Source organism: Hoplias malabaricus, chromosome 15 (genome assembly GCF_029633855.1).
Source record: "Hoplias malabaricus isolate fHopMal1 chromosome 15, fHopMal1.hap1, whole genome shotgun sequence".
NCBI lineage: Eukaryota > Metazoa > Chordata > Actinopteri > Characiformes > Erythrinidae > Hoplias > Hoplias malabaricus.
This window is the reverse complement of record NC_089814.1, coordinates 25,257,096-25,284,431: the sequence shown is the minus strand read 5'-3', so window position 1 is coordinate 25,284,431 and position 27,336 is coordinate 25,257,096. Positions and strand designations below refer to the sequence as shown.

The following is a 27,336-nucleotide window of genomic DNA, read 5'->3' as shown; positions in this document are numbered from 1 at the left end:
GTGAGATTAATCTGGAAATATCCCAGGAAATACCCAGGGGCCCTTAATGACCTCAGAGTAAAGACCTTGGTTTTACGTCTCACCTTGTATTAATGAATGTCCCTTTCACTACACACAGGCAACAGGATCCACACAGACGACAGGAACAGTTCCTCTTCATGGACATCTGTGAAGAACCCACCCAAACTCGCTGAGAATTAGTAGTTTTGCATGCTGTGATGTTTAAGTGTTGTGTCTGCTGTGAGGGTGTTGGTCTGAGTGCCCTTCTAACCCCTCTGTTAGATAATGAAACACCACTAACGCAGGTGAAGTAGTTGAATTTTTTTTATTGTTTTATTCTCGTGTTAATACAATAAATATACAAAACTCAAACTACTCAACATGCGACTGCAGGGAGACAGGAGTGCATCTGTACAGTACAATGAACTTCAGGACAACAGGCAACCACTCGTCCACTTTACAAAATATACAAATATCCCTTAGGTTTCCCTCCACCCTTCTTCCTCGTCTTCATCACTCCATGCCTCTCTTTTGCCACCCTTACTTCGCCCTCGCCACCTTCTCCTCAGTGTTTCAGCTACGCTTCTAGTGTCGTCCATTTAAAAAATTACAACTTAAAGCCACAATCCTACACACACCCACCCACACCCACACTGTTACTGTTCACTTCACATCATCTGCCTCCAGATGCCCTAACACGATTCTTCTTTTTTTCTTCTCTTTATTTTTAATGAAAGTGTTTCAAAACGAAAAACAAAATATAAAAGAAACATCCAGGTGCCATTTGTTGAGATTTATTTATAAAAGGAAGAACGAAGAACACACTTGCACCCATCCCTCTCACACAAACGCTCTCTCACACGCCACGTTCACAGGACATTGGGCTTGGGGGTCTAAGAAAACTCCAAGACAGACAGAAAGACACACCCAAAAACTGAGATTTCAGGCTTTGATGGAGAAATCTTTAAACTAGACTCATCAGTTCGGCTGGTTTTCTGTGGCTGGACACAGCTGCAGACTGCCTTAAGAAAATCTGGGGCGATTTTACCACCCATAATTCGGATGTTTCGGGTGGTTTATCCTCACAGACCAAAAGAGTTTAGACTAGTTTACTTTTCGTGGACATGAGAGTGATGACAGATGGACAGCAGAAGTTCATAAGGTCTGTGTTCAGGGATCAACGTGATATTTTTAAACCAGTTACGCAGAGGAACTATGACCTTCTGCAGGAGTGTCACAATCAGTTGCAGACGACGTCACCAGGTCAGTGATAAACACTGAGGATGGGTCACTGGTCTGCTGGATGAGGAGAGACCTCAGCCAGATGGGAGGAATTTGTGAGTGGGTTTTTCATAGGGCAGGTGATCACCTGGTAGCAGTGGACAAATCAAGCAGTAGAAGCTTCAGATATTGTCCCCAGATGTGTATTTCTAGCAACAAGCTCACATCAGGCCACAAAGGACTACAGTCGACCAAATATTTTTTAGATTCATTAAACACACACACACACACACACACACAGTTAACAGAGTCATACATTTAAAGCCGTCCTGATACAAATGCAGCTCATGATGGTGCGACGTGGCTGATTCTGAGAGTTTGGGACCAAGGCTCCAAGCAAAGAGTGTAAAAGCAGAAAAACAGCTGTAAACACCTTCAAAACTCACAGCATGTAAGGCTACAATAACGGACACTGATCGGTTCGGAAATCTAACAGTGACCCAGAACCCTAATCAGCTGAAACTCACTTCAGTGACATTTAAAGGGAGAATAACAGTTTAATAGTAGAGATGTTAATGAAGTCACTGAGACTGGGTTTGGTGTGAAATGCTCGGCTGTAGAGAAACACATTCAGTCAGAGTTGTTCACAGTGGTGGTGAAAGAAACCAGATGTCTGAAGCCTCTTAAAACAACCCCAGGACAGAGATATTATCTTAAAATCACAGCTTCAAAACCACTGTGATGCTTCACTGACCGATAATGGGGAGAGGAACCTCTGTTGTTGCTTCTCTGGGCTCAGCACTGCAGAAAACGTAACTATGCAAACTGGAGGTGGGCAGGTAACCAAACCCCCTTCCTCTCTCATGACTTTAAAACAGTGCTGTAAAAGTGAATTACAATCTGCAACTCTAGGGGGAGCCCATGAGCAAAAATATCAAATATTATTTAGCATTTCTTTAAAGCTCTTCACAGCAAGATACTACAGGACAGAGTTTGGAACATGCTACTTGATGCTTTATAATGATTTTGAAATACATGTATGAAGGAAATTATATTTAATTCAGAGCAGAGAGGTTAAGGGGTTAAACAGTCTGTAAGTAAATGTACAGAGATAACCACTTGTGGACAGTAAATAAATGTAATAGACCTTTTATTACCCCTTGCTCCTATAAGGACCACTGTAAATAAACCCATTGAGACCCTTTAAAATGAATCAGTTCACACCAGATGTCTCTGAGTGACAGCATTTATGTCTCAGCCATTGAAAAATAGGCCAAATTGGAGGAATTCCCCTTAAAACAGCTAAACACTTACTCAAATACTTAACTGGCAAGTTTACCTCCCTCTGCCACAAAGATAATCACCATAACCAATCATTTCTCTTCCTCTACACACAGTTTACTCTAAACACACTGATGGAGCATCTGCATTTTCTATTGTTATAATCTGCAAGTTTTTGTCCCACTTTTTTATTTGTGAGAAGCAGCAGTGAGAGGGACATATAGACTGGAAAAAACACTGTATTCCTTTACCACCTTTAACATCTCTCTCTCTCTCTCACACACACATACATACACACACACACACACACACACACACACACACACACACAAACACAACCTTATGTGCTCTTCATTTCTTTAAAGCAATTTTTACTCAGGCTAGCGAGGTTGTATTTTTGTATTACAGTCAGTGTTTATCTCTCACCGGCCCGTTCTCGTCTCCTGTACTCCTAAAAGCTCGACCGGGCAGCGGAGGCGGACTTAGCAAGCTTCGCATGCACGTTTGCGAGCAATATCCTGAGGATTCCACACGCTTCTCCTGCCCCCTCCCAAGACACGGATTCCATTCCTGAAGGAGTGCTGATGATCATCTAAAACGTTAACAGAAGGCCGGAAGCTCTCGGGAACTTTTCACAAGTCTGATATCAGCCAGGCTTTACCCCAACCCTGCTCTTGGAGGACCCCCAAGCTGCACTTTTCAGCATTTCCTGCTTAAAACAGCGATCAAAAGCTAAAACACTAAAATATACGCGACAGGAGTGCTCCAGGACCAGGATTGGTCACACTGTTGTAAGCATACGGGGGTTTATATACATGGGCATGGGGAACAGCATAAAAGCCCTTCAATGCTCGGAAGGGTGGTCATTCTGGGCCAGGCAAAATGACCACGGTCTCTCTGATAGCATTGAACAGGCCTCAGACGCAGCCGCGAAGGGGCTGAGGAGCGTCAGCTCAAGTCTGAGAGGCAGGTGAGGTGTTCCTGGGGGAAGAGGTGAAGAGGAAGTGGGTGTAAGGCGGAATCAGAGACAACAAGAGACAGAAGGTCTCCCATATCTCCTATCAGATGCATTCAGCACGCATTCGGCAACGGACATTCCTGTCAGCCAAGGAGATTGCTGCAGGAGTGAAGGAGCTCATGTGTCAGGATTATTTTGCTGTCTGTACAAGAAGCAAACAAAACTTTAACGTCACCTCCCCGTTTTTTTTTTTTTTTTAAGTGAGAAAAGGCGAGCCGAACACGCTCATAATGTGGTGGACGCAGCAAAGAGATACACTCCTAAAACACACACACACGCACACACTCATACTCACACACACTGACAAACACAGGTGAGCACACCTGCCGAGTGACATGAGGAGAACAGAAAAGGGGCAGAGTCTCAGCCAGCCACTGCAGTGCAGCAAGTCAATGGAGAGGGTGGAGTCTGGAAGCCTCCACGTCGGAAATGGGCGGGACTTGTGGATGACTGCCAAGTCATGTGAGTACGTTTAGGAGGAATAAAAGACGGGGAAGAAAAGGAGGAGGAGAAATGTGGATGGAAAGGGCGGGGCTCTGCTCTCTGGGCCAATCAGAACTGCTCTTTGAAGGCTCCCCGGGCAGCAGTGGAGGCTGCATTGGCTGCAGCCGTCTGGACTGTCTTGTTGGACATGACGCCGGTGGCAAACTCTTGCTGAGCCTTCTCGAAGCTGGCGCCGGTGGTCCGGTACAGACCATGGACCTGCACACACAAGGTTTGGATTACCCCAGGAAACATCACAGTATTTTCAGAAGCTCTGGGCAGTACGACAGTGAAAAAGTGAAAGCAAATTATGAGCAGACACTGCACAGTGCAAATTCTACACCTCAGATAAAGCAGCAAACAAATGTCACACTCCACATCTCAGCTGACCGTCTACAGCTCAGAACAATGAATTTACCTTTTTAAACATGATGAGAGAGATGACTGCAGAGGCCGTGAAGAGGGCAGCGATGAGGATCATGATGATTCCAACAGGAATGCTCTTATTCAGGCCTGTCAGTGCTGAGATCCAACCACTGCGTGCACACACACACACACACATATTTGAACAAGGCTGTCCATCAATGCCTAACAAATCAGCTTTCGTGTCCATGTGCTAGTATTTCTTCTAAAATATGGACTTATTGATGTTTGTGAATGACGTTACCACTCCTTGATTTGTCAGTAAACATTGATCCAAACCTTCCAGCTGATTTCTACTGGAGGCAAACCCCAATTTTTGTATTAAGAAACAGGTATTTTTCAAATAAATCACTTTAAAATTAAAGTAGTGCTGAAACACCCGTGCTGGGTTAAGTACAGAAATGATCCAGTAGCTATCCCTTGTAATCCCAGCAGTTATTTTTCTGGAGACCCAAAACATAAGCTGCAAAGACAATTTTGATATAGTTGAACTATTCATGCATGTGTGTGTGTTCCTACCTAACCCCCCAGCCAGTGATGCCTATAGCCTGCATCACATGAACTCCAAACTGGCAGATATACACGAAAAAGAACACAAAGAACCGGAAAGAGCTGTCACTCCTGTGCATGAGAGAGAGAGAGAGAGAGAGAGAGAGAGAGAGAGAGAGAGAGAGAGAGAGGTTGTAAATACTCTTTTACTCTTTGTTCCAATGTGTTAGCTGTAAAGGAAAATATAAGTTGACACGTGTAATGTAATACTATTTTTCTGACATATCCAACTCCTCTAGGGGGCAGTAACTGATAACGGCACAGGTTGTTTTCCTATGAATAAACCTGCTTGGGACTGAAGGTACTACAGTTCTGGAATCTGAAACAGTGTGTGTGTGGGTACCTGAATGCTCCGTAGAGAGGTCTGTACCAGCAGACAAAAGAACAGGGAGTGAAGAGCATGAACCACAGCATGGCCAAACCAAAGTCCACTCCACGACTAGGATCCACACAGAACCAAGCCAAGCAGCCGAATATGTTCAGAAACAGTGACGCCGTGTGGACTGCAGGGGAACAGCACACACGCACACACACACACACACACACACACACACACACCTGTGAGCATTTCTGAGCTGTGTGTGTGAATCATTCAATAAAGCCTCCTCTGCTTATGGCCACAAGAGTTTATTACTCCTGACTCCATTGGCATTAATAGGAGGAAGATGAGTGAACAACTTGCCGCAGGTGAAATGAAGCAGGAAGTGCATGCAGGAGGATGGGATACACAGCTGAGTATAGCTGCTGCTTTAGCGAACTGTGGCAGGATGACAGATCAGCTGCGAGTTTTCACACTGCATTCCGAGCGGGGACTCCGCTGAAGCCCTAACACACATTATGTGTGATACACACCGGAATTATACTGAGTTTATTTTTAATGTAAAGTGTCTGACGGCAGCCTCTGCTCATTCTTTAACTCCACAAGGCGGTATTCTCAATGAGACATGTGCCAGATGGATATATCTGTCAGCTGATACCATCAGCTGATATAGATGCAGCTAATCTGGGAAAATACTGTGGATATTTAGTGCCTTTTTTAGCCACAATCTCCCAAAACCCTATAGCAGAATGTGTCCTAAAAAAATAAAAATAACACAGAAAATGACATGCAATAATAGCTTATTTATAGAATTAACTCCCTCAGGTCAGAGGCGTCTAAATCAGGCAGATTAATCATCAAGATGGATTTAAATGTCTCAGCCATTTGACTCAAACAACCACACCCCCTCATTCTGGAAGAATGATCTGCTGAAACTTCAGTACCAGTCACTACCTTCAGCACATGACCCCAGCAAACTGCGCCCTTCCCTGGGAGGAATGCAGCTTTAATGTGAGGAATAAAGGCTAATACTGTGTGTCCAGAATCAGTCCACTAACCAAGCAAACACAGCGACTAATATGGCATACTCTTTTCCAACAAAATCCACCCTCCCTGTTTCTGTGAACTACACACATGCACAGCTCAGTATTTTCCTCAGCTCTGGTCACTATAGAGTCCGGATAGGGATCTGTATTTTCCACAGTTATTTGCTCTAGTTTTGTCTGGTGTTATATCTGTAACAAGTCCGGGGTGGAATCGTCTCCTCTGGTCACTGTTTACATGGAGTGTGCTGAGTTCTCGCAGTGTCCTCTGATTTGACTACTACATGTTGGTAGATGATGTGGGATTGTGTTAGGCCTTTAGCCCAGGGAGCACTGATCTGCAGCCTGAGCCTGAGCTTGTGCTTGCTTGTGGAGGGAGTAAGCAAATCAGTCCCATGAACTGGGCTCGTGAGAACAAGTCTTTTCCTTCAAACAGACATTAATCCAAGCCTGCAGTAAGAAGGATTTTCCACAGAGAGTTGCCTTTGTGCTGTTTGACTGTTCAGCTTTAGCCGTGTCTGGGCTGCCCTGCCTCGGTCTGGATCATTAAGAGATGTGAAATGTATTACTAGAAGTGGTCTGTAGCCCTGTCTCATACCACATACACACTGGGTTTCCCAGAGAGAAAGAGACAGCTGTTCATTTTTAGGCCTGGTAATGAAGAAGGTGTGCTGTAGTGGGGGCTGAGTTAGAACAGATATAATTTGGTGCTGGACATCAGGAAGAACCCAATGAACTACAGACAAATTCTCTCTGTTTGGCACATAGAGGAAAAAGGGAGAGAAAAAAATGTGAGACTCCTAACAAAGGTGAAAGACCTGGCATCGCAACAAATCCATTCACAACACATAAAAACGGAGAACTTTCATCTATAAAAAAGAAAGAAGAAATTCAAGATCTACTTTTGCTTTACATCTAAAAGCATCCACTGGACAAATGTGAAGATGGAAAGAAGACCTCAAAAAGGAAAGCAAACAGCCACAGGAGAAAAAAAACAAAGAACCTGTTGGTGTTTCTCATAACAACTCACTGGCCGTCCCAGAGCCCAGGCCTTAATGTATTTGGATGTAATATTTGAAGATATTTCCACATCTGCTTTTCCCCCCCAAGAGCTTTACATTCTTTAAGAAAATAGGGGTCATCGCCAACACCACCATTGATAGTTGCACCATTGATAATGCCCAGGGATCTTGGAGGGTAAGGAACTCAGATTTACGTCTCACCCAAAGTATAACACCATTTGTTCAGTGTCTGTTTCTGCACTCAGTAGGATCCAGATTGACCACAGTGCCCCATGTTGGCCCCACCCTACTTGGCCTGACCCAGACCCGCAGAGCTTCAGTGGATCTAGGTGTCCTGATGTTCAGATGCTGTGGCTGCTACTGAATAAAAAAAACAACTACTGGTATTTAAGATCATTTAAGATCTTTCTGGAGTATATATTCCAGTTATACTCGGAGAGTCTGCAGTGTACAGAAGGAAAAACTAAAACACATGTACCATGGTGCGTGAGAGTCATATATCGCTTCAGTTTCTGGGAACTATTACAAACAGCCCCGAGTCACTTGTCCCACTTTCTGAGATCTTTTGAGATAAAACAAAAACAAGCAACTGTCTTAGGGAGGAGAACAAATTGTAGGAAAGATGATAAGTGGACTGCGTGGACTGTAAGAAGACAGAAGGGACTCACACATCCACAGGTAGTACATGATCTTGACCGTTTTCTGAAACTCCACAGGGATGTCCACAGATATGTCATGGTAAAAACATGGACCAACGGGAAAATTCTCAGGAAGTGGAGGCCAATTGTTTTTCCTCCCTGAGAGAGAGAGAGAGAGAGAGAGAGAGAGAGAGAGAGCTATCAATACCAATTTAACCAGGATAGAGTTGTGTTAAATCAATGTAGGTGTTAAAAAGTATGCTCTGTTGCTGTAGGCTGTGATTCAGGACACTCCTGTTAGTAAAATATGATTCTGCAGCCAGCAAATATGTGTGGGGGCCATGTTTGTGTGAAAGTTTGTGTGTGTTCACTGCTACAGAATGCAACAAATAAAATAATTTTGTGGGTAATGTAGTTCCTCTCTTACCTCCTGATGCACTGAGGGACTGCATCTCTCTCTCTCTGCGGTCCAGTTCTGCAGCCTTCCTCTCCAGCTCCTCCTGCCTCCTCATCAGCTCAGCCTGAGCTCGCGCCTGGTCCTGAAACACACACACACACACAAAGTGAAGCAGCAGACCTACATACAAATAGTCATCACCTTTACGCATCCAGGTGCTGTATTAAACAAATCTATTGATATGTGTTTATTGTAAAGAGGAAGGTGTGTAGAAAGTGAATAAGGATGTGTGATGATTGAAGTTGACTGTTTGTGTTTCCAGAGGTTACTGTCCTGCAACTTGGGCAGTGACTGTTTATATTTTGATTCTAGTGCAATGAAATGAAAGAATGACCACAAGGTTGCAGTGCAGAGTGGTTAGCTCTGATTGGAAGGTGTCTCCACCTACCCTAGGCTTGTCATGTAAGGAGCTCAGCTGGTTTTATACACGGTCCTGATGAAGAATGTGGACAATTGACAGTTCGTTTGTCTATCGGCCAGCTGTGCATAATTGCATCATTAGCTCTCCACAGGGAGCTGTCCAGTTATTTGCAGACTGACGTGGACATTCATCCTGCTCTCTTTCGCACCACACTACATTCTACACCTCTGCCTCTGTCTGCCTAATTGTCTCCTCCCTCACTCATTCAATAAACTCTCCCTCCTAGGGACTCCACCTTCTTTTCCCTCTATCTCTATCCCCTGTTGTGAGTGAAAACAGATTGTAGCTCTGAATAGCTGTAGACATCGGGTCGTGCAGGTCCTTGGCAGACTGTTGGAGTTTGAGCTCAGAGATGAGGTTTGTGTTTAACCTTGAGCGGCAGTGAGCTGGATCCACAGAGTTTGCAGGCAGGACCAGGACTGGATGGAAGAATTTGTTTTCACAAATTCATGATGTAGTTTCACTGTTCACAAGTTCCAGACCTTTAATTAAAAAGAGTGTTGTCCGGGCATGTGTGATATGATAATGTGACCACCATCTACAGGACTGGTGATGTCACTTTCAAAGTGTGTTCTGTGTGTATTGGTTTGGGGTAATGTGTGTTCTCAGACAGAGTGAGTGAAAGAGAGAAAGAGCTGTTAGAGTGAACTCTTTGTGCATGAGAGAACTGCTGCCAACAGCAGCTAAAAAACATAAAGCCAAGTATTGCGTGAAAGCAGGGCAGCATGGTGGCACAGCAGGTAGTGTCAAAGGAACACAGCTCCAGGATCCTGGGGTTGTGGGTTCCAATCCCACTCCTGGTGAGGATGTCTGGGCTTCCTCCGGGTGCTCCGGTTTCCTCCCACAGTCCAAAAAACACTTCGGTAGGTGGACTGGAAAATCAAAAGTGTCCGTAGGTGTGTGAGTGTGTGTCGCCCTGTGAAGGACTGGCACCCCCTCCAGAGTGTGTTCCTGTCTTGCGCCCAGTGATTCTGTGTAGGCTCTGGACCCACCGCGACCCTGAACTGGATAAGCGGTTACAGACAATGAATGAATGTGTGAAAGCAGTGCCTGAATGACCATGCTGCAGAGCCTTCTCTCAGCCCTCATCCACATGCATCAGGACAGTTCTCAAAACAACTGCACCAACAGCATTTTGAAACATCTCTGATCTACACAAAAACACTCAGATATACATTCCAGACCAGCTGGGGGTGCCATTAAAGTCCAAAATGTATATGTATCAGATAAAACACTACTCTGTGTTTTTAAGTTTTATTGTTAGTAGTGTGTTAGAGTTGAATCCCTTCTGAATGATTCCATTTTAATTGAAATTATATAAAAATGGTAAATCACGACCATGGAAAAATCTACAATGCACACCATCAGGTGTCACAATTTGAAATATCAGCCGTGCCATGTTTTAAACACTGGTCATGATCAAATGCATAAGCTGCACTTCTGTCCTGTTTCTGAGGCTTCTGTGAGGAGGCCAGAGTGTGTTAGTGGGTCAGCTGAGGGATCAAGATGCTCCAAAGGGTATGACTGCTCATGTGATCATGCCACAGTTTCCTGCTCTTGGCTGGTTACTGCATTTTTCTGTTACTTCCTTATAGATATGTTCAAGTTTCATTGTCACAAAAGCCCACATTTACACTTAAAACACATACATAGACACCCACACACATACAAAATAAAACAAACTGACATTTTCAATCAAGTTATTCATCTGTGGAGATCAGAACATTATAACCATTATTAACCTATTTGTTGGGTGTCCCCCTTTTTCTGTTCTGCACGAGACCCCCTTAAGGCTATGCTGAATTAAACATTCCACCAATACGGAGCTCCACGCTTCCCATATGTCTCTCATGGCTGAAGGGGGAGCAGAACATATGGCAAAAATTCTTTACAAAGTGTTTTAAAAGTTTATCTCATTTTAAAGCCTTTTTCCATCTAAAAGGTTATACAGACTCCTAACATGAACACAGTGGAGGTCCAGTCACTGTTTAACTGATCTTCAAAACACTGAAAACTAACTTTAGGAGGCAACAACCAAGCCTGCTATTTTTGGTTCATTGTATATATATATATATATACATATACACACACACACACACACACACACACAAGTTAAAATACTAGTAATTCTGTGTATGGGAAGGGGAGGAATAAAATAAATAAATGTGTAAGTTTGTGTAGTATACATGACAAACTGGACAGAGGATCTTTTTTCTTTATTATAATTATTTTAGTGTAGTTTGAATGATTTCTTAATTTACTAACTTGGTCGTATGATTAAAGAAAAATGTAGATTAAACTATCTAATGTAATGTTAGCTAGTTTAATCTATATTTCTTTATTTATTTTATATTTCTCCCTCTATCTCTCGCTCGCTTGTCAGATGTGTAGATATAGAAGCATCATTTTTACCACTTTCTGTATTCCTCATGCCAAAATAAAAGCCCTCTTCATTTGTAATTGCTGTTCCATGTAATTAGTTCAATTCTGATGAAGTGGCGGCAAAAATTAAGCAGCGGCTGGCCTTACTGACGGTCATTAAAGGGCGCTGCCCAGTTCACTGCCCTCAATTTTAAAAGTTAGCTTCACAATATAAACACTGATAAAGCCAAGAGGTTTATGTTTGACTGTAATGTCTTGTGTCTTGTTTGTTCTTTGCAGATTTTCTGTGGCCTTTATGTTGTTTATATCAATATCAGAATTATACCATCTCGACTAAAATTCTTGAAATATATCATGATACAAATTTTGGCCATATCGTCCAGCCCTACAGTTGACTGTGCTGGCCAACACTGTACTTGTGTGATAGGGGAGTATGAAAGCCTTCCCACCCACTCAGAGAGAGTGAGGACAGTTATGCTCCGCAAGAGCCTCACCAGGACTTGAACCATGTCCTGATGATAGGGTTAATACCTCAGTACTCAGGAGCGCATTTCACAACCTTCTGACACAGACGTAATATGCACACGCTGTATGTACTACACCCAGTTAAACAAGCCAAAATACACACACTCTTTTTGGTGGAGTATGAAGTCAGCTAGGACTCTTAATGAACAGGTTACATCCACAAGAGAGGCACTCGCCATCACACTGCCCACCCAGACCAATAACCCTGCACAAAATCTTCTCATTCCCATTGTCAAGACCAAACCTGAACCCTGTTGGAACTGTGGACTCCAAGCCAAAGCTGAGGGCCACTGGTTATTTCATCCTAATGGATTTTGGGTTTCACAAGAGATGAAAAAAGGCCGCCTACTTCTCCTTGTCCATGTTTAAACAGAGTGACACGGAGAATTCCTCTGAATCAGCTACGACCTCCTGAGAGCCGGCTACAGACCCAGACTGAGTAAGTCTTCTGCCTCTGCACCATCTTAAGGAACCACCTACAGAAACAGACTTGCCAAACTGTAGGCACTGCTCCCAGACAGTAATTCCATTCTTCTTATTTCACGTCTCTCTCTCTCTCTCTCTCTCTCTCTCTCTCTCTCTCTCTCTCTCTCTCTCTCTCATATCCCTGGCTCTGCTCCTGCCCTCAGTTTCTGAAGATTTTTTTTTTCGCCCAGCAGACTGACCCAGCCTGTCCCTGTGCAGACTTCACACTCACAGGGAGTCTGCTAGGAACAGGAAATCTGCTGTTTGTTTAATGCTGTTTAGTGTGTGTGTGTGTGTGTGTGTGTGTGTATGTATGGTGTGCACCTGTGTAACCTGTGTTTACTGGTTATGTAGAATATGTGCCTAAAAATACAGGAATCATACCTGTGTTTGCTGAGGCTGAGAGTAAGCCGGTGGCTCCTCAGTAGGCTTCATGATGGCCGGCTGTGTGTTGGTGGTGGGAGGCATGGATTTGGGGGCGGAGCCAGGTGGAACCTGAAACACAAATAAAAGTTTACACTCTCACAGCACATGTATATGACCCAGACAAACCCACATGTCCAAACTGATACCAACAAAACAGACACACTCTCTCTCTCTGAACAAAAGGGAGCATCATCTGCATGGTGAAATGGTTCTTCAATAGTTCGAATGTGATGATTATTGCGTTATACACTGCATTGTTACACTATCCAGCTTTTTACAGCAGATGAACCATTTATGAGGATTTGTAGAACTATTTTCAATAAGATGTTGTATATAGGCCCATAAACACATTCTACATCAGTCTGAAGAACCATTTCCCCAAGCAGACTGTTATTTACAGAACTTATTGCTCATAGAGCCACTGCATTTCAGCTAAATTACCTACAACTCTATTTATCAACCTTCATTGCATTTACAGCATACACAGCTTCATTCTGTCCATCAGAGAAAGAGTTTTCCACAGTGAAAGGCATATTTTTGAAGCCGTAGTCAACCTCTCGCCACTCTGGCTGCAGTAGAATGGACTGCAGCATAAAATTCATCCATGGAACAGTGGAAAATGTTTAACACTTTAATGACCTGAAGTTGGTAGTGCTAGCTTAATATTCCTAGTTTTGTACATGTTATTTTGTGGTAAAAATTCTGCAGTGACACTGGAGTGCTAGTCTCTGCAGTTAAACCACTAAGGCACAATATGTCTAACCCAAACAAGGTCCAGAGCAGATTCAGGGGAATACAAGTCAGAGCTTTGACTCACAGGTTTTGTGTCTGTGAAAGGGTTATACTCCTCCAGGCCAGGGGGGGCGTTTCGCGTTACTTGCGTCACTGAGGGATCCTGGGGAGGAAGAGAGAAGAACACAGAAAAAATGGTCACTACAGAGACTATACTGTCCTTCACAGCTGCAGTGTACACACATATAACTAAGGCACTTAGACTTTAGTGCCCTACAGACAATCTCATGACAAAAGGGCCTAAAACAGTACATACACAGATCAACCATAACATTATGACCACCTCCTTGTTTTTACACTCCATTATGAGTGTAGAAACAAGGAGATGGTCATAACGTTACCATAGTAGATTGGTGTATATAACATAAGGAAGAGTTCAACAAGTGCTAACACCAGGCTAAACTAATGATGAGAGCTGGCAAACATTAACAGCTGAAAAATCTCAGTATCCTTCCTGCGCAGTAACAGGCGGCTGCTTTTGCTTTAGTGTGTCTGGGCTTCACTTCTGGAACATTTCATACAACAATCTGTCAGACCTTCTGAGACATAAAAAAGCAAACATTATTAACAGATCTGAAAACAGAGAGTCTTCTTTCCTCCATTTTCCTCCATCTTTCTTCCTCTGTCTGTGCTCCTTTTTATTCCTGTCAAAGTTATCACCCACCACTCAATCTGTGCCTTCCTGACTCTGTGTAATAATGACAGCTGTCTTCCTCCGAACCCCCTGAAGAGACCCCTTGTGGCTTTCAAGGCATTCAGGAAAGGCCTTTGAATTTGAATGCTGAAAAATATCTAATTTTACAGGGTCTGGAGAAATGAGGCTCGCTGAGCTGATGACTGCAGTCGTTCTGAGCTGAGGGTCTTCACAGAAGACCCCACTGTTGAACTGCAGGTATAACTGCATATGACAAAAACAAAGACGTACCACGAGCATTGAACGAACACATAAGCTTAAAAGGTCATGTGAATGTGCTGCTACGCCAACCATGACAGAGGCCTTTCAGATCACTTTTGTGATGTGATCTACTTCTGCACGATACAGACCAAACTCGTATTAGGTATTGTCCCAAAATCATTCCCGACATTCACTAACACTGTGCCCTATAACTACACTGTAGTTACTGTTACAGTGATCAAGATTCCCCACCGTAGGGTGCGGTTCAGACAAACAGGCAGCAGGGCAGTCAAGGCAGTGCTTTTAGGTCACACCCCGGTCTGTAAACAGCCGTAAGGTAAAAACGGGCTGAACTAGAGAACACACTATGGTTCCTACTAATAACTCATATAATAAAACCCAGAATACGTTACTAATTTCCATTTTTATATGCAAAATACTTTATACATGCAATTTTTCTGACTCCCAACCATCTCTATCTGTCTTCCTGATTGAAATGAAAGTACATCTTGATTCTTGAAGGATTATCCAAACTGAGAAGAGCCAACTACAACCTTCTCTATAATTATAAATATATAGATACTTCTAATTTGATTGTAAACAATACTAATAATAATAATGAATCTGTCACTCTTTCCTATATTATTATTCATGTTTTTATGTATACCTAATTATATTTTAAGCTATATGTATGTTTATACTGTTTTTTGTTGTTTCGCCAATTAAACCATAAATAATAACAATGCAAAAACAATATACTAAATAAATAAATAAAATAGAGCCTATCTCATCATAGACATGTATACCATAGACCGAACTGAGCCTAAGCCACGATGTGTTAACAGATACACATCAAGATGTGTGTACTGTGGTTCTGGAGAACCTCTCTAAGCAACTTTGCTTTCCTAATTGACAGCAAAATATGGCAAGCTGTTTTAGCCTAAAATGACACCTATGATACAAGTCCTAACTCCATTTTTACCAGTAACAACTCAGATTCAAGAGATTCATCCATTTCAGATATCAACTATGACATTTTTACTAGTAAGAATATACAGGGGTTATACAATGAAACTGAAACACCTGTCACCTGTCCTACCTAGTGTGGGAGGTTTCATGGCTAAATAGGACCAGCCTGGAGGCCAATCTTCATTAATTGCACATTGTACCAGTAAGACCATGTGCATCCAATGGTTCAAACATTGTATCCTGAAGGCGGTGCCGTGTATCAGGATGACAATGCACCAATACACACAGCAAGACTGGTGAAAGATTGGTTTGATGAACATGAAAGTGAAGTTGAACATCTCCCATGGCCTGCACAGTCACCAGATCTAAATATTATTGAGCCACTTTGGGGTGTTTTGGAGGAGTGAGTCAGGAAACGTTTTACTCCACCAGCATCATGTAGTGACCTGGCCACTATCCTGCAAGAAGAAATTGCTTAAAATCCCTGTGCAGGACTTGTATATGTCATTCCCAAGACGGATTGATGCTGTATTGGTGGCAAAAGGAGGCCCTACACCATACTAATAATTTATTGTGGTCTAAAACCAGGTGTTTCAGTTTCATTGTCCAACCCTTTAGAGCTGCATATCCATAAAGAAATTCTGACTAGTCACATTGCCAGAAGACATATCTTTAATGTAATTCTGACTAGTCATAATTCTCCATTGATTTACATTGAATTTCACCCTCTCATATCCGTAATTACATTTTTACTAGTAAAAACTCCAATTAGAGATTTCTGCAATTATATATTTACTAGTACAAATATCTACAATGCAATTCTGCCTAATAAAAAGTCCTGGTCCACATATCCATAATTGAATTCTGACTAGTAAAAATTCTTATTCAAGATCTTTCTAAGTTTTTACTAGTAAAAATATACATTAGAGATATGTAAGGATTTAGAGCTCTAAAACGTAAATTTAGATATCTACAATTCAATTCAATGCTGTTTTGACTAGTAATAACTAGTAATAATTTAGATTGTGATATCAACAATTATAGTTCTGACTAGTCATAATATTTCTACAGATCTCAAATTATATTATGGAGCCCTAAAATGTAGTTTAAGAGATCTACAGTTCGGATTTGTACTAGTCAGAATTACGGTTAAGATCTCTCTATCATTGAGGGTTCATTATATATTTGCATCTTATTTATGTCAGGGACACAGGCGGGAAAATTCTGGTGGTGTCCGTGTGAGACAAGTGTTGGGAAGTTTCTGACCCTTTCGCCAGGGTTCTAAATGACGTTACTGTTGTACGTGAATGGGTAGAACGCTCTGGGAACACGCAGCACCTGCTAAACAACAGGCTGCTACACAGATTAGCTCAGAAACTAAATTATATAAAAAAACATTTTCAGTTGTAGAGGTCTCAAACTGCATTTATTACTAGTAAATCCATTTTTACTAGTAATAAGTTAAAAAAAACTTATGAAAGTAACGATTTCATAACAGATCTCTGTAATGTTCATTTTTACTAGTAAAAAATGTCATTGTTGATATCGCTAATTACATTACAGAGCTCTCTAATTAAATTCTTAATGGTAAAACTATCTTTTTTGAAGACATACAATTTCAATTGTATATATTGTGAAAATACAATTTTTACTAATGAGAACTGAATTATAGATATCTATGATTCTCCTTTTTACTAGGCAGAATACAATTTGTACTAGTAACAACTATATATTTACTAGTAAAATCGGAATTAGAACTTTTATCGCTGGTGTCATTTTAAGCTAAAAACGGCTTGCCATAGAGAAATACTTCCAAAATATTAGATACAGTACACAGGTAGCCTCCAGTGTGATGGCTTTTACCCTCTGGGGGTCTGTGTGTGTGTGTGTGTGTGTGTGTGTGTGTGTGTGTGTGTGTGTGAGATTAAGAAAAAATGTAAGAAAGAAACAGATGGGTCGGGTTGTTTTGTGGCTAAACGAATATTACAAGGCTGTTTTCATTTCTGATTCCAGAGCAGAGAGGGGATACGGGATGGAGATGCACACTGTAATTTCAAGCTGGCAGGGAAGCCATGATTCCAATAATTTTGCAGGCTATAAATAGGAAAACCAAGAATCCAAGAGTGCAACCGATGAGAAGAGCACTGAGGGAAGGAGGTGTAGCTCTCTCCAACAGCAAGACTGTTCATTATCAAACAATGAGGAATATGAGACCTCTTAATTAATATTGCGGTTAATAATCCCTGGACCCGTACTCAACATACTGTCCGGCCACACACAAACACACACACGCACTGCTCATTTTCCACTGCTGGTGCAAAGAAGAGGTCTGTATACCTGAGGCATCTCTGGTTTGAACTCGAAGAGGTTGGCTAGCTGTCAGGAGACCAACACCATAAATATTTCACACAGTGCAGCAATGAATGTTTCATGGGCCAATTGTGTGTACACACACACACACACACACACACATATATATATATACACAGCAAACTGTGCTCTTAAACAAGTTTCACAATAATCTGGCAGTTCTTCATAACATACACAGATCTCGGGAGCTGTACCTGTTGCATTGCAGACTCAAAGTCACGTTATAAGACACCAAGTCAATTCTGTACCACTTTGAGGGTTATGGAGTGGGATAATATCACACCTGATTTGTAATTGGGACTGATACAGGGACACATGAATAGACAATTTATCACTGCTTTTCAGTTACTTTTTAACAGAAATGATGTAGGGACACTGGGAAAAACAGTGAATAATATCCATTCTTTAAGGTAATAGACTTGCTTTGTAGTTTAGAATAGAAGAGGTGGTAAATACCCAAACTGAAACATTCTCTGAACATAAACCAGACTTTTTAACATTATAAATCTCAAAGAACTAAAATGAACATGGTTATTGAGCCGGCATTCCAGGTATAATCACCTCCCCTGGTCGTTCTGCACAGATTCTCAAATGAGAGTGAGATTAAGGTCCAGATACGATGAAGAACACTGCACTGCTAATGCCTGGGAAAGAAAACCTTTTCTAAAAAAAGGGTGGATTTTGTCCTCACCACTGCTGTAAGTAAGACTGCTCAAACAGTCTGAGAGGATACTAACACCCTGTGGAAGAATGTGAGTGATTACTGATTAAATTGAGTAGATACCTCCTCCTGATGACCACAGTCATAGAGATGTAAAGCCACCATTGGTAAGCCAGCAAGTTCCTCTACAATAAACCATTTCACATCAGACATGGAGGCCTCTAATCTGACCGCCAGCAGGATGTTATGTCAGATTATCACTGTGCTGAACAAACCTGCTGAAGACAAGTGGGTTTCAGACAAGCTGCTTGTCTGTGTGTTATTTATTGGCTGAGAAATACATCATAAAAAAAACCTCAGAAACCTCCAGCAGGCTGCATCATGGCTCGGTTGGACCCAGGCAGTTACTGAACTTCACAAACCGCTTTGTTTCTCTGAGCTCGAGGCAAGAACATAGTCACTGAGGGTGAGCGTATCCACAGCAACAGCAGCCTGTCCTCAGAGGAACACAGCAAGACATCTCCAACAAAGAAGACACTGCAAACTCTGTGCCGATTTTTTTTTTATGATTAACCTGCCCATCTGTATCTCAACTCAAACACGTGTAGAAATAGAAGCTTCTATAACACTTGTCAAGGATAGGCAACAATAGGCACACAGCTCTTGCTCCCAATGCATCCTCGTTTCCTTCATTTTCCTACACACTCCCTCCTCCCTCTCCCTTTCTTTCCTGTCCATCTTCTTCTCTCTCTCTCTCCTCATTATAACCCTGGAGCTCATTATTTTGCTGTATTGAGGAGAAGGTTGCAGAAGCAGTGCAAACTCAATGCATTGTGATGTCTCTTATTAAGACATATCCTGTTTGTTTCTCCTTTGTCTCAGGCCTGTTATCAATGCTGCTGACTCGTGCTCACAGCTATCACAGCAGCAGCTGGGGGGAGTGAAGAAAAACCAACTGCAAACTGCAGCATCATCTGTGCTGCACAGTAGCCACATGCAACCAAATCAGCACTGCTAGAGCTGCAGCTATTGGGCAACACCTCATGGTTAAAAGAGGCAGTTAAAGGCAGAAAGACAGAGCAGGACCGAGGGATCTGTTTGCTTACAGGTAGCATGATGAGACAATAGTACCCTGCAGATCCTTAAATTAAATATAACAGAATTGGTCTGTGGTGACTTGACTAATTCTACTCAGAAATAGATCTAACTCCCACTTGTCGCTGCTATTCTTGTAGTTTTCATCTGACACTCACATACAGGCCTATGGGAGATTAAGGCAGATGTAATACATCTACACTGCCTTCAGACATCAGCCAAACAGAGGAACATTAGCGGGCAGTGTTTTATACAGACATGCAATTCAGACCAGACTCTGAGCTGAGGAAAACAAATTTAAATGTTCTTTCTGAATCCACAATGTGACCAGCATTCATACTTTTTGAAGACAAACCCAGCAGCTTCTAATGAAAGTTTCGACATAGCTGAGCATATGCCACACAACTACACCTGTTTTACTGTTCTACATTTACTGTGATGTATTACATTATTAGGGTCCTAACACATAGTGTAGGACCCTATTGTAATTGTTAGGATTTTTCTTCCTATTATTATTATTATTATTATTATTATTTTGTGTGATTGTTTTGTGTGTGGTGCAGTTAAGGGTGCCTACATACTAGACAATGTGGTAGATGCATACGCATGCAGCGCTCGTCCGTCTAGAAGGTGTATACTTGGCTGGAGCATTGGTGCGGTTTTGTAGCTTGAAATTTCAGCGGGAAACAACACATATTAAAACAGGAAGAAAATATGGACCGTCAAAAACCAGACAAACCTGAATACACAGACACACTGTGCCAGACATTTCAGTCATTTTCCTGGAGTGCTAACTCTCATTTCAGGAAAGATCCCTGAGCCTTTTATCTACTGTAAAACGAGTAGTAAAAATAACCCCAGGTTATATTAATCCCATCCAAATTGACACGTGAGGGAATGTTACATCATATCCCAGGGAAAATTATATTTTTGAAGGTTTTCTTGAGAAAGGAGGAGCTGGAGGACGTGTTTAGTGATGAAATATGCAGTTTAAGTAAAAGCTCATTCGTAAAATGAATCCTATCCGAATAGGGTTCAACACTCAAAACAATAACACGCCCTGGTTTATGAAGGTAAACGAAACATGCTTCACAAGGGTGTGATAAACTGATCCAGGGTTTAGTTTAGTACTTGGGCTCCAGATGGGAACAATAAAGATGTTCACAAAGGGAATAATAGTATGCTGACCTCTCAATTAAGGCTGTGTTTGCCTACAGGGAAGCATATCTGAGACCTTGTTTAACACTGTGAACATATGCACCTACTGAAGAGCCTTAATGCTAATGCTAACTCTAACGAGCATACAGCTGGTCTGAGGCAGGTGAATTATTGATGTGTCTAGTGCTCAGGTCTGAGAGCCAAACCTGCGCTCCAGAGTCAGGTTACAGAGGAACGCTCCATGGCCCAGTGAATGCCATCACAGTATCGGAAACCTCTCAGCTATTCGTCTTCAACAACTGAATCCCATTCCACGACACAGAGAACACAGCTTCTACCAAACACACCAAGTCACAGCTCTGTTTGCTTCCACAATGAAAACAAATGACATCATTTAATGCTATTATATACATAGATAAATGACACAGGCGTAGTGGTGGTGTGTCTGTGTGTTGCGCTGGTAAAAGTGGTGGGAGTTTTAAATCCTGTGTCCACTCACTGTCCACACCTACTTCTTTGGTCCACCTTGTATATGTAAATTCAGGGACAGTATGAATGAATGAATGAATGAATGAATGAATGAATGAATATTGTCACATACAAAGTTATATAAGTACAACTTGCAGCGAAATTACATTTCCGTCTGTCCACTCATCCAAACAGGGGTTAGGTGTGCGCAATAGACGCAACGGCAGTAGGTCAAATGTTACTGCACACTTTGTGTTGTTCTTCCTCTAGTCCTTTATTAGTGGACACAGGACACTATTCTCAGTCCAGCAGTGAACCTGAGGGCTTTAAAGGAAGCCTCCAACATGAACCTGGTGAACTGCCTCAGTTAAAACCGTCAGCTTGTGAAGCAGTGAAACAAGGATAACTGATCATCTCATGGAGTGGGCTAAGGGGGAAAAATTGGCCAGTACTCTCAGTACTGTTGGTCCTTTCCATTTTTATATATTATATATTATTTATGTACTTAACGTTATATTCAAATACAATATGAATGACCGGTGGTGACAGGTGTGTACTCTGAGAGTTGTGTTCAGGATGGAGTGAGTAAAAGCAGAGATACTAGTGTTCCTTTTCTCTCAGCATCCCTTGGTGCAGCACGGTGGCGGCGCGGGAGTAAGTTTGCGTGGGCAACCTGACAGAGTGGGGGAAACGGCAGGCCATGATTAAAGCTCCGTTAAACAAATGCTCTGTTTTTAAAGGGGGGATGGGTGAGAGAGAGAGAGAGAGAGAGAGAGTGAGACAGAGAAAGAGTGTAAGAGAGAGACATATAGATATAGAGAAACTGAGAGAACATGAGGATGGGAGAGAAAGGCCGAAAAAAGAGCGAGGCAAGAGAAGTGAGAAAGACAGAAACAGAAAGAACGACAGAGACTGAGAGCATGTGAAAACACAGAGGATGGAACCGAGAGGGGGAGGGAACACCAGAATGAAAAAGAGAAAGTGCAAGACAGCGAGATGGTGTTAAAGACAATGCAAGAGAATGAATGACAGGAAGTGGAAGTGGAATTGCCTTCTGAATGTTCTCATGTAGCCCCCTCCAGGGTGTATTCCTGCCTTTCAGGTAGGCTCTGGACCCACTGCGACCCTGAATTTTATTTAATGTTAATTTTTTATTTTATTTTTAAATGAGGAATGGTTCTTAGGCTAGGCTATTACACAAAACTGGTGGCAGGATTAAACGTGTGTATCAGGGTCATAGCCACATGTGAGGGACCAAGGCCCACCCATTCAGCCAGAGCTAATTCCCCTGTGTGAGTTGGAGTAAGAGCCAGAACATGAGGGGACATGATGGGAGGCGTAAGGGCATGAAACGCTGCCCTGGGCTACATTTACACAGTAAAAGTGGCCCAAATCTGAAATTTATTTTGTTCTGCTGTTCACACTGTCTATATAATGAGACCTATATCTGACATCAGTCTGAACAGGTTACGCTCCTAAATTGACCCACATGCACAAAACATTGTGCTTCAGGGGATGGACAGTGCTTCAGGTGATGATGAGAAGGAAATGTCTGTTTGCTTCATACAAAACAATTTCATTATAAATTGAAAGAATGGGACCTGACTGGTTCACTGTGCCGAATGATGTAAACATCACATGAATTCTGATCTGGCTGTTCAGACACTTTTGGGCCACTTTTACTTGCTGTGTGAACGTAGCCATTGTATCTGATAGGTGGGCCACATGTTTTGATGTGATATGCAAAACATAGAGCATCCTCAATTAACAAACACACCTCTGTCCCAAACCCTGGAGTATGTGCTTTCCCCCTGTACAGTATGCCACACTGAGGATCTTTATCACTCCACCTCACTGACACTACTCCATCTTCATGTATAGCTAGGAAGATAACTAACATGAGCTGCAACAGTGATGTAACCACTGTGTTTCCTAAATGAGCTCTTCCCAGTGAAAAATAAGTTCACACTGTCAGCCTGATGTAGAAACCTGGGCCAAGATTCACCCAACACCACACCCTTCTCAAAATCCCACTTCACCCTCCCATGTCCTTCCCTCTATTTCACCCTCAACCTTAAGCTTCACTTATCATTGTTCTCCAACTGGATTTTTACGATCTTCATTGCCACAGACCATAAAGCCCTGCTGTACTGAAGTAGCCATCACGATGAGCGCTGGAGACACACTCTGAACACTCTGAGTTTGACTGAGCTGACGTCATGCGCTGGAAATTTACAGTCTGAGAATTCCTTAATGAGTTTATCCGATTAGGTCTGTGTGCAATCAAACAGGCAATGGCTCTGGCGCAAGATCACAGTGGAGGCATGTTTGATTATTATTGTGTGTTTGTGAATCTGTGGAAGTATGAAAGGCTTTTGGTGCCTGACCAAGGGCACCATGCAGTAGGAAATGTCAATCCCTTGTTTATATATTATTTTTACATTGTTCATCTCATAGTTTGAATGTGAGATGAAGTGACAGAAATCAGAATCTGTACATGGACTCAAATCCTCAGGGCACCAGACCAGGCCGGGCCACTGGATAATGGTCAGGCTATACATGTTGCTGCACTGTTGCTATGGTGCAGAGAGTGAACAGGGTGCCTCCAGGTGTAAAGCCTGTACATTTGTATGCGTCAGAGCTGCTGCTGTCTGAGGGCATCTGCATCGTCTCAGCGCTGAGTGTGTTTACCCTGACTGGACTTCAGGTGTGTCCTGCACATGGTTTCTCAGGCAGACGACCTGTAGTGATCTGGACAAGAGCTGAGAAGACTTGATTTAAACCTCATATGAGTGGGTGTTGCTGGCGATGGAAGCGTGTGGCGAATGCAAGACAAGATGGAGAAGTAGCCTAATGACATTAATAACATGCCATTGGAGCCCAGCCAGTCTGCATCTAGATTAATGACTGACTAATCAGCTGCACATGATCTGAGGTTTAGCAGTAAATAAAATGAATTAAAACATAGCAATTACAATATGACAGTGTCATAACACTATGTAGACTGCTTATTACTGTGTGGTTACTGAACACAAATTAGAACTAATGATGCCCATTGCATCCTTAGGCTATGTTCAGGTGGTGGAGTGCATAACCCATGGCAGGACACAATTCCATAAGTGCAAGCTGCACTTTCATGTTTCACTTTTATCAAATCAGAAGAGGGAAGTGTGTTGTTTTGCACCTATGGGAAAGCACAATGAACCAGGCATATTAGCTGGAATGGCAAATTCAAGAATGTACAGAACTACAGGCACAGAATATTTGTAAGATATGAGCATGTTCTTAAGATGGTAGTGGCTAAATTCAGAACATAAATGCTGTACCAGAACTGCTCTAAAAGTTAATCTTATGCAGTTAGCTTGCTGTAGACTCTGTATTATAAACAAAGCTCAAGTTGGCTTCTTAGTCAAATTTCTTGCTTCACTTTGAATGCTCCACGAGTTGGTGATATCCTCTGAAGTAAATATGGATTCAGATGAACCAGGTGGCCTTTCGCTCCTTCAGTAAAAGAAAAGTGCAGTAAAGGCTAACTTCTGTCTTCTGTCCATGTTTGTTTTATGTGATGTGACATGGTGTCGAAATCCCCGCCCATAACCACCACCCAAAAACCTGCACCCCCCCTCCTCCACTTCGAGGAGCTGGCATAGGCAGATTGCCCACAGAAAAGATCTCTGCCACAGATGATCTGCTAAAACACGAAAATAAACGAGAAGTGAATATCCTAACTGCGGTGATCATAATGTTTCAGCTGTCACAAAATGGAAAGCAGCCCCACGCTACAGACAGACAGAGGCAACATGCCGAAACAATCCAAGTCCACCGCCCGAGTCCACAACACTAAGAGCAACCTGAGATCAGCATGAGATCAGTCTGACACTGTCCACAGAACAAGCCTTTGTCTTCTGCACTTACACAACATAATCAAGACCAGATGAAACAACAGGAGGTGCACCATCTCAGATCTTTCTGAGCTGATGTTCCGGAAGATCACTTTTAATATTGCACCATCATGGACATGACAGCTCAGCACAGCCTGGACACATTCAGTCCATTCTGGTACAATCACCATTCGCCGGGCCCACTGGGTTTTGTCAGACACACAAAAAGCAGCTGTCACCTGTATTACCATAAACCCCTCAGTGCAGCATTGAGTTCCTGCACACTTTTGAAAATTCACCTATTTTCATCCTGTAAAACACATTTCAAACCCCTGCTTCCTCCTGCCAGAGCCCATGAATCCGAGGACCTGCAGGATCTCTGATCAATATCTATCAAATTAAAGCCATCTGCTTGTTTCTGCACCCACTCTCCCCACAGACCAATCGGTGTTGATCATTCCCTAGTCCTATGCCAGTAATCACAAGATGCTTTTGGCTAGATATTTTTAGGTGCTGAACTATTCTCAGTCCAGCAGTGATACTGAGGTTTTCTAAAACTCCAGCAACGGTGCTGTGTCTGAGCCACTCGTATCAGCAACACACACACACACACACTAACACCACTTCCACGTCAGTATCACTGCGGCGCTAAGAATGTTCCACCACCCAAAGTGTGGGGATACTGACCACTGAAGAACAGACCGAATGAGGGCAAGCGCAGCGCCACTGACAGACAACAATCTGTAATTATATAAGTACAAAGGGCACCAGTGGGTGTAGATTCGGTTCATGGCAGTATTACGGACTGCACTGTTGTTTATGATGTACAGTAGCAGACAACTAAATTGCTCAGATCTCATTTTAACATAACAACCCCAAAGACAAGGCCTCTGTGACTCTAAAGTATAAAGACTCGTTGGTTCATAAACACATCACCGCCTTTGTAGTAAAACAATACAGCAATATGACACACAGGGCCTTTAGACCGGGAGAGTCTGGTATTTATCCACAGTTACACCTCTCAAAATATAACATGTGACACTTGGAACAAACCTAATCCTCTCAAAGCCAGAGAAACAGACAAAAAGAGACAGACTCCGAGAAAGGGGCACACAGAGAAAGAAACAACAAGGCTCGAATTAATGTTAGCCTCTTCTTGTAATTTTCTGTTCCACCTTAAACGGTGCAGAAGATGTGCCCTGGAGCCCAGTAGCTGCTGTGAGATTTAAGGTGGAAAGGAAAATTCTGGTGAAGAAGAAGGCTAGCGTTGGCAGACAGATAAACAGCAATCACCAGCCCTCAGCTTTACCTGGAACGGGTTACTGAAGTCCGGGTCCGCGAACGGGTTACTGTCGAAATCCGACATGATCCGAGAAGTAGCTGCGTTCACCGCCCAGGAGCGAAAATACCTCCAATAATACAATTTTAAAACACAACCACTTAAATAATACACCCTGAGATACCACAGACCACAATTCTCTCTCTCTCTCTCTCTCTCTCTCTCTCTCACTCAGAGCTCTACTGCAAAATGGCAGCAGAGGAAATGACGACTGTGTACCGTTAGACCACAGTACACAGATTAAAGCCGCAGTAGGTGAGACCTTTTTGTTTTTCACTTGGTGTGTCTGCTTTTTATGCTAGGAGACAAATTCTAAGTGAATAAAGCCACTGAGCCATTGTTGAGCATTTCTGCTTTGAAACTGCAGCGCTCCAAACACAGTCTCAGAAACATGAATTCAGGCAGCCAGGGTTTCATACCTCACACACCTAAGGAACCAATCATCTCATCTTGCTGAGCGGAGCTTTTTTCAGCTGCAGAGAGACTATCAACACCAGCAGTTTGTTCAGAATTTTTTTTTTTTTTGTGTGTGTGTATGTCTATTTATTTTTTAAAAATTGTATTATTACATGAGCTTCTGCCAGCTCTATGTCCTTTCAAACCCATACTGTCTCTGTCTGTGTTCAGATCTTACTCTGTTGCTGATTTCTGATTTTTCTATTTTTTTTAATTATTGATATAACACCAGATTTGTAAACACTTATTTTCCTTTGACATTCCAGTCCATAAACATATACATTATCTTCATCATCATCATATCTTCCCTCATATACCTCATATATATATATATATATATATATATATATATATATATATATATATATATCCGTCAATAATTTGCTTTTCTTTTACATTTTCATTGTGTAAAGTTGGACATGAGGACAGAATGAGATACCAGGTACATTGCTGCCATCTACTGTCAGAAGATTCCCATGTGTCAGTTTAGATTCCAAAATGCTGCAAGGCATAACAAACTGCAGTAAATAATCCAGCTGTTCAGCAGATTTCTGGACAGGGGATCTCCCTGACCCTGCT

At 42.3% G+C, this 27,336-nt stretch overlaps 1 protein-coding gene across 1 annotated transcript; it reads right to left on the bottom strand.

The window, feature by feature from the left end:
* Positions 1 to 315: 315 nt before the first annotated feature.
* Positions 316 to 26,477, bottom strand: scamp1 (secretory carrier membrane protein 1). Its single transcript, XM_066645570.1, has 9 exons — positions 26,272 to 26,477; positions 13,491 to 13,568; positions 12,632 to 12,742; positions 8,425 to 8,536; positions 8,028 to 8,156; positions 5,319 to 5,478; positions 4,946 to 5,047; positions 4,422 to 4,539; positions 316 to 4,222 (listed from the first exon to the last, which is right to left on the bottom strand). The coding sequence occupies exons 1-9, from the start codon at positions 26,326 to 26,328 to the stop codon at positions 4,073 to 4,075; spliced, it is 1,017 nt and encodes a 338-aa protein (XP_066501667.1). The 5' UTR covers positions 26,329 to 26,477; the 3' UTR covers positions 316 to 4,072.
* Between the last annotated feature and the right edge of the window lie 859 nt (positions 26,478 to 27,336).

Coding starts and splice junctions, on each gene's coding strand:
- scamp1 (XM_066645570.1), bottom strand. CDS start 26,328: ATGTCGGATTTCGACAGTAACCCGTTCGCGGACCCGGACTTCAGTAAC. Junction 8,157..8,424: donor GTCCCTCAGTGCATCAGGAG/GTAAGAGAGGAA, acceptor TCTCTCTCTCAG/GGAGGAAAAACAATTGGCCT. Junction 5,048..5,318: donor CCTCTCTACGGAGCATTCAG/GTACCCACACAC, acceptor TCTCATGCACAG/GAGTGACAGCTCTTTCCGGT.